Source organism: Liolophura sinensis, chromosome 9, assembly GCF_032854445.1.
Source record: "Liolophura sinensis isolate JHLJ2023 chromosome 9, CUHK_Ljap_v2, whole genome shotgun sequence".
Taxonomy (NCBI): domain Eukaryota; kingdom Metazoa; phylum Mollusca; class Polyplacophora; order Chitonida; family Chitonidae; genus Liolophura; species Liolophura sinensis.
Window position 1 is genome coordinate 12215476 of NC_088303.1, and position 7604 is coordinate 12223079.

General features: G+C 39.3%; 1 protein-coding gene across 1 annotated transcript; it reads left to right on the forward strand.

The window, feature by feature from the left end:
• Nucleotides 1-2700: 2700 nt before the first annotated feature.
• Nucleotides 2701-3782, forward strand: LOC135474690 (forkhead box protein L2-like). Its single transcript, XM_064754248.1, has one exon. The coding sequence runs from the start codon at nt 2790-2792 to the stop codon at nt 3780-3782; it is 993 nt and encodes a 330-aa protein (XP_064610318.1). The 5' UTR covers nt 2701-2789.
• Nucleotides 3783-7604: the final 3822 nt, after the last annotated feature.

Consider the following 7604-nt stretch of genomic DNA (forward strand, 5'->3'; position numbering starts at 1 on the left):
TGAAAGAGGGAAAGGGTACATACAGAAAACTCTATAGTCTTCATGGCTGAAAGAGGGAAAGGGTACATACAGAAAACTCTATAGTCTTCATGGCTGAAAGAGGGAAAGGTACATACAGAAAACTCTATAGTCTTCATGGCTGAAAGAGGGAAAGGGTACATACAGAAAACTCTATAGTCTTCATGGCTGAAAGAGGGAAAAGATACACACAGAAAACTCTATTGTCCTCATGTCTGAAAGAGGGAAAGGGTACATACAGAAAACTCTATAGTCTTCATGGCTGAAAGAGGGAAAAGATACACACAGAAAACTCTATTGTCCTCATGTCTGAAAGAGGGAAAGGGTACATACAGAAAACTCTATAGTCTTCATGGCTGAAAGAGGGAAAGGTACATACAGAAAACTCTATAGTCTTCATGGCTGAAAGAGGGAAAGGGTACATACAGAAAACTCTATTGTCCTCATGTCTGAAAGAGAGAAAGGGTACATACAGAAAACTCTATAGTCTTCATGTCTGAAAGAGGGAAAGGGTACATACAGAAAACTCTATAGTCTTCATGGCTGAAAGAGGGAAAGGGTACATACAGAAAACTCTATAGTCTTCATGGCTGAAAGAGGGAAAGGGTACATACAGAAAACTCTATAGTCTTCATGGCTGAAAGAGGGAAAAGATACACACAGAAAACTCTATTGTCCTCATGTCTGAAAGAGGGAAAGGGTACATACAGAAAACTCTATAGTCTTCATGGCTGAAAGAGGGAAAAGATACACACAGAAAACTCTATTGTCCTCATGGCTGAAAGAGGGAAACGATACGAACAGAAATTTCTATTGTCCTCATGGTTGAAAGAGGGATAGGATACAGACAGAAAACTCTATAGTCTTCATGGCTGAAAGAGCGAAAGAACACAGAAAGAGAAACTCCATTGCCTTCATGAAGAAGTTATCCGAGCACGAGTTCAGGACAATTTCCAGATTCTATACACAGAAGCCACACCAAGCGGAAAAAATTAGTTTTTGTACAAAAATTACAAAATTCTATCATCTGTGTATACTTTTTGGACAGAGATCGAATAAGTGAAACGTTCTTTTTTAGTTCAGCGTAATCAGTAAATAAATAAATAAATAAGAGAAAAATATTTTCATTTACTGACTCGTATCAGAAATAGGAAAGTTTCTTTCATGGCGATATTTTGCTTTGATCGTTGTTTCTGTCAGTCGGCGTTCTAGCATCGTTCTGGTACCATAAACACTGGTCGCGTTTAACGTTAGTGATACAACTTCAATATATATATAATTATGCAGTTTTGTTCTGAGTTAACTGTCTATTTCTTATTTGAATGACTGCATGCTTTGAATGAGCTGTGGATTGTATGGATTTGTTTTAAGTCTTAAATTAGAAAAATTACGCTTTCTATATATTGATCTGTAGCTTCCAGGTGGTACAACCAATTGATTCCCTTTCCAGTCGTGATTCGCGTCCTAGCTGGAGACAGTGTTATATCTATAGACGAGTTCTGTGTCATCACCTTACTATGCGGTAAAACGTCACAGAAGATATATTGCAGAACAAACTTTAGAACCAAATGTAGTTGTTTGGATGGAAATATTTTCTGGTTGAATAATTATCTTAAATTCATCAAACTCAGATATGAATTTGTTGCATGAAACGGAACATGCATCATGTCTTTCTTTCTTATGTCTTTTTTTTCTTGTTGCTCTTTTTTGTTAGTGCTCGCAGTAATCCTGTCCGAGTACTTGGAAGAACCTGTCAGTATGAACACGCCTTTAAGGCATCTGACGTCAGTCTGAGGTTTTCTGTCTTTTCTCTTATAATAACGAACAGGTTAAATTACAGTAAATGGCTGCATCATGCTGAGTACATCAGCAGAAATGATTTGGAGGCTGAACTATACAAATAAGCGTAAAATTGCTGATATTTTAGCCCTCGTGCATTAGCAGCGGTCTGCTGGCGTCCCGTAGCGCGTGCAGAGAAACGTTAGACGCCTGTTAGGAAAACCGCTGAGGGGCTGGCTATTGGACCCACACTTTACCAAACACGATTCAGTCAGAGAAACTTGTGTGAGCTAACAGGCGAACGTTTACGGATTTATGAGAACAATTTGAAGGTCATTGTTTAAAATCAACACGCTTGGTTTAAGAAACTTGTGACTGGCTACCATCTATAGTATGACATATTACATAGGCCAATTTGAACTGACATATCTCGCTGTAGAAATTCCATCGAAGTACGATTCGATAGGTGCGACGAACTGAAATCGACGACAGGATGGTTAGGGTTGAGGGATGTCAAAACAGTCCGGACAGCTTCCGACACACTGGCAGATTGAGTGACAGAGCTTCTAGTAGACAGGTCGGAGAATAGCCGAGTAGAACCCCTCCCCTTAGTACCCCGTGTCAGCGGCACACTGGCCTACACGGTCGACAAGACATAACACACAGCAGCGAATTGGAAGCGATCAGTGATGCTGACTTCACTTCAGTGAGAGGACGTGTGTATACCAGTCATTGACGATGAGCTGACTGCGCCGGCCATTCTGGTTGCTGTGGTAACCCGACACACATTCTAACTTCAGCAACTTTGAAGACCTGCGACTTCTTGGAGGATTTATTGTGACAAGTTGTGGATATTTTTAACATTGACGTTTATGTTCGGGAGACTTTTGGTGTACACAGATACTGTGACGAAAAGTACAGAACTATTTTGCTTTGCGGCTGGGTTGTTATTTTGTGTTGGCGTAAGTTAACAAACATCTCGGGAGTCGACAATGGATTGTTTTTTCCACAAAGATCGCGAACCCACAGAGATGCCGGCCAATTCGATATTGCATGAAATGTTCGCCTTGAGGCCGCCCAAAGTAGAACCCCCGGACGAAGTGATGGAGCGATCGTATCATAACAACCCGGGATTTCACGACGTTAACAAGCCTAAAGACGACGTCGACAAAACGCATGTCATCGCAGAGAAAGAAACGAGTTCGACCTCAGACGACGCCAAAAGTGGAAAAGATTGTGAGGAAACGAAAGGTGACGAAGGGAAGTACACAGATCCGAACATTAAACCTCCTTACTCTTATGTAGCTTTAATTGCCATGGCTATCAAGGAATCAGGCGACAAGAGGTTAACTCTTAGTGGTATCTATCAGTTCATCATGACTAAATTTCCCTATTACGAGAAAAACAAAAAGGGGTGGCAAAACAGCATACGCCACAACCTGAGTTTGAACGAGTGCTTTGTAAAAGTTCCCCGGGAGGGTGGGGGAGAGAGGAAAGGGAACTACTGGACTCTGGACCCGGCTTTTGAGGACATGTTTGAGAAGGGTAACTACCGGCGGCGTCGCCGTATGAAGCGACCGTACCGCCCGGCCATCTCCTTACCCAAACCACTGTTCGCTGACTCCAGCTGCACGTTTGGGCCACAATTTGCCTTCGCTAAAAACTATTTCGCGTCTTCATATTCTTCGCAATATTCTCAGTATTCCAGCTGGGGTTTGAACGGCTTGAATCACCACACCCCCAGCCCTACCCCTGGCCTGAATTCTCCGTACAACCAGTACAGCTCGTGTCAGAGAATGCCCTCTACCATCACGCCCTACTCGTCCATGCAGTCAAGTCACATGCAGCTATCCCCACCCCCCTACCCACAGCTCAACGACTACAGTGTCACCTCCATGGCCAATTCCAGCCCCTTCTCCTTCCCATGCCGTCAACAGAGCGAGTCCTTCAATAGCATACCTTACTCTTACTGGGCAGACAGGTAAGCTAGTTCCTATCTTTGTGATGTATTGTTTTAAACATTTACGAAACGTTTTGCTTCATAATATTATTAAATCGATTCAATTCAACAAGGTCATGGTCAGGTTTATGAATTAAGAACTGTCATTAACCGACAGAATAAAATCCTGGCTAATGTAAAAGCTGAAAGTGGCTGAACCTCCCTCAGGCGCTGCCATTAGTTACTTATCACACTGTCGTAACTGTTTATACATGTATGGCTGTAACTCACTTGCTCTCAAGTTCAGAATTTGTGTCCATTTGGAACATTTTGAGAAAAAGTTATCATTTCACGGTTGGCCATCTTCTGCGTCTCTGGTGGGTTGTTACACAGCCATATGTTAAAAGCATTATGGACCGTTTATATATTGCACAAACACCATGTTTAGATCGTATAAGCGAGCCTGCTTCATGTTAGAAGGAGACGAACATGTATGCATCACAGACCTACTTAATCTTCACACAATCGAGGTAATTAGGATGGCTTAAATTTTGCCTGACCAATTCCAAGGGATTTTCGTTTCACAGTATAATAAAACTGAAGCGCAAAATGTTCAAAAATGTAATTTTATATAGTTACCTGTCTACACAGTTTTATATTGCTAGGTAGTTCTTATACGAAAATGAATTAAAATGTAACTGTTCGGTATGCATTCGTTTACATAATGTCAGTACAAACATTACAATCATTCGTTAAACATCGAATTCATATAGTTTACGAAAGATTCCAGTACTTAAATCCCTGTGTGAAAGTCTTAACAACTTTTCACATGATGAGGTTTCTAGTTAACTCTGTCCTTTTGTCAGTCCATTAAATGTCTTGATTTTTCTGGAATTTGCTGATGGTTTGAATAAAACAGTTTTCCCCTCAGGTAATATATGTACATCTATGTGGGTTTCATTTTAATAAAGCCCTATTGTCTCGTGTATATAAATAGTCCCAAATCAAAACATTTATTTGGCTTATATATATCAGCATTATCAGTAGAAATTTACCGTTACTAAACAGAGTATTTCCGCACTTGCCTTCTCGAGAAATTTCAAATAAAGAAATATGAAAGAACTTCAAGAATAGTTGTTTTCTCATAGAGCTTTTACAACAGATATTTTTTTCCTCGTCAGATTTTACCTTCCTATGCTTTTGTACAACAGAATTATTGGTTGTACATCTAATAATATCGTGTGAAATATTTTGTGATGTAAAGAATTTGTCACCACTACAAATACATACAACCTCATTCTATTTCCCTTCTGATTACGTTTGTAAGTTTATATCTACAGGTACAAGTATAATGTATCATTGATATAATCATGTTTGCAATAGATTTTTATAGTTCATAATGAATGCTGTAAAAAAAAATATTCTTCAACGAGTGTGTCAAGCTACGTAATATCTATAATTTTAATTCGATGGAAACTTATTGGTAATTAATTGTGAACAAATGGGAAAAGCATTATATAAGTACTGAATATAAATCCGAGTGTCACACTAGTTACTGCTAATAGTTATTTTATCAATGTCAACTGTTTTGTATGAGCATAAAGAGGCTCTGCCATCCCGAACCTACAAGTTTTCATTGCCGTACATGACAAGGGTGTTAAATATCCGTCTGATCTTCATCCATTATAAGCCTAAGCGGATGGATATATTCATTTAAAGTGAAAACCACATGAAATCCGCATACGCAGTACATGCCTATATGTAGATTTTGTCTAGGTATATGGGAAATTGTATACACGTAAACAAGTGATATTTTTAAAAATTGAAATCTATCACTTCTCCCCCCCCCCCCCCCCCAGTCCATCTTTATATGACCATTCAGCATAGCTGTATGATTTGGACCCATGTTTGTACTATCGCTATACAGACGGTTGTATATGCCAAAGTGACGTTTTAAGAAGACAGCGATTTTGTCTACAATCGTGTTGTTCTGATCATTTGAATTTGAAAATGCAAGTAAATTCGCACTGTACCATAACTCAGTCATTGGGTTGTGAATTGCGTTACACCAATAGACCTGCATATCATAAGGACAAAATGATATCCTGTTCCTTATTAAATTCTTGGAGTATTATTGGAATCCTTTTTCTAGCCCAGCGGGGGGTCGGGCCTAAGCTATAATGTGGGAATGTATATAATTATTTGGCATATAGACAAATACAAATTTACCCGAAGTGAAAAGTGATTTTGGGCGAATAAATGCCATGGAGACTTTTTTTTCATCTCAGGATAGGTACCAGAAAAATGAAAAGATGGTGAAATAATGTTGAAAACTGTGAACTTTGAAATTCTTCACATTGATCACACGTGAGAAGTTTGTTACAACCATGTGATGCCATGGGTGGTTTTAATAGATACAGAGATGGAGAGAGAGACTATTTTATGGAATTTGGTAACTTATCCCATTCTCGAGGACCTTTTACAATCAATGAGATATGCACCCACCATAATGCTGGCTGCTGTTGTATAAGTGAAATATTCTTGCGTATGGCGTAAAACACCAGTCAAATAAATAAATAAATAAATAAATAAGATATTAGGATGAATTGTTGATTGAATGCCGTGTCAAGTAGAGTTATGTACATCAGCAGGTGATTGAAAAGTGCATATTAAAGTGTAAACGTGACACTGAAATATATTTCTTACAAGAGCCCTCAACACATGGTCATAACACAATTGCTTGACCAAGGAAAAAGATATTGAAAGGTTAGAATGTCACAAGAATAAAACAAACAAATAGTTTACGAAACTTAACTAGAACCTAACCTAATTGTTTTTCTGATTTTAATGGTGAATTGAGGGCGAAGCATGAAGGATTTCCATGGCATGTTAGAGGTTATACAGCAACCGACTCTGGCATAATGACGGTATAATTATAACATCTGCATGGGCGAGTGTACGGGTAAAGGACATTTTATCCCGTGCAAGGTGGGGTTTTTTTTTGTCCAACTTCTCATGGCAGTATTTCAATATAACTTTTAGCTCGTTTCTAATTATATATACTGTGGGTTCAACCGAAGTGAAATAAATGAAAAAACGGAAGTCATTAGTAAAATTCTTATACTTATTTATTTATTTATTTGATTGGTGTTTTACGCCGTACTCAGGGACATTTCACTTATACGACGGCGACCAGCATTATGGTGGGAGGAAACGAGGCAGAGCCCCATGGGAAAAGTCCACGACCATCCGTTTAAATTCTCTTGAGTGAAGCATCTCATTTTCAAATAAGTTTTGTTGGAAAATTAAACACGCGAACTGAAAACAGGTCTGAGAGATACATTCTGACAGGCAGCTGCGCGAAAACACCCCGCTTAACTCCAAAAATAACCCGCTTAACTGCAAAAAATGTCCCGCTTAACAACAAAAATGTCCCGCTTAACTGCAAAAATGTCCCGCTGAACAACACAAAGGTCCCACTGAACAACACAAAGGTCCCCTGAAATTACTTGATGGTAGAGAAAAGCTGTTGGTCGGCATGAAGTTAAAATGTACAGAAAACAATGACTAGGTTCTGGCGCACAGCCCTGGCGTGCGAGACTAATGGTGCTCAAGCAGCACTGGAAGTCATGTATTGCATGACGACATAGAGCAGACCTATGTGGAAACGATCCAGCGAAAATATTAATCCAGTGCGAAAAGGTGTTCCGAAAATGCTGTCTATATATAGTATGTTTATAAGCTATCCTCATTTTATGTTATAGCAATTCGTCGATAGATTAAGGTGTTAATCTGTGGGAACGTTATCAGATATGGCACTAAATATCAGTTTTGCGGGGATAAAACGTACAGGGGATGCTATCGCCGT

Coding starts and splice junctions, on each gene's coding strand:
- LOC135474690 (XM_064754248.1), top strand. CDS start 2,790: ATGGATTGTTTTTTCCACAAAGATCGCGAACCCACAGAGATGCCGGCC.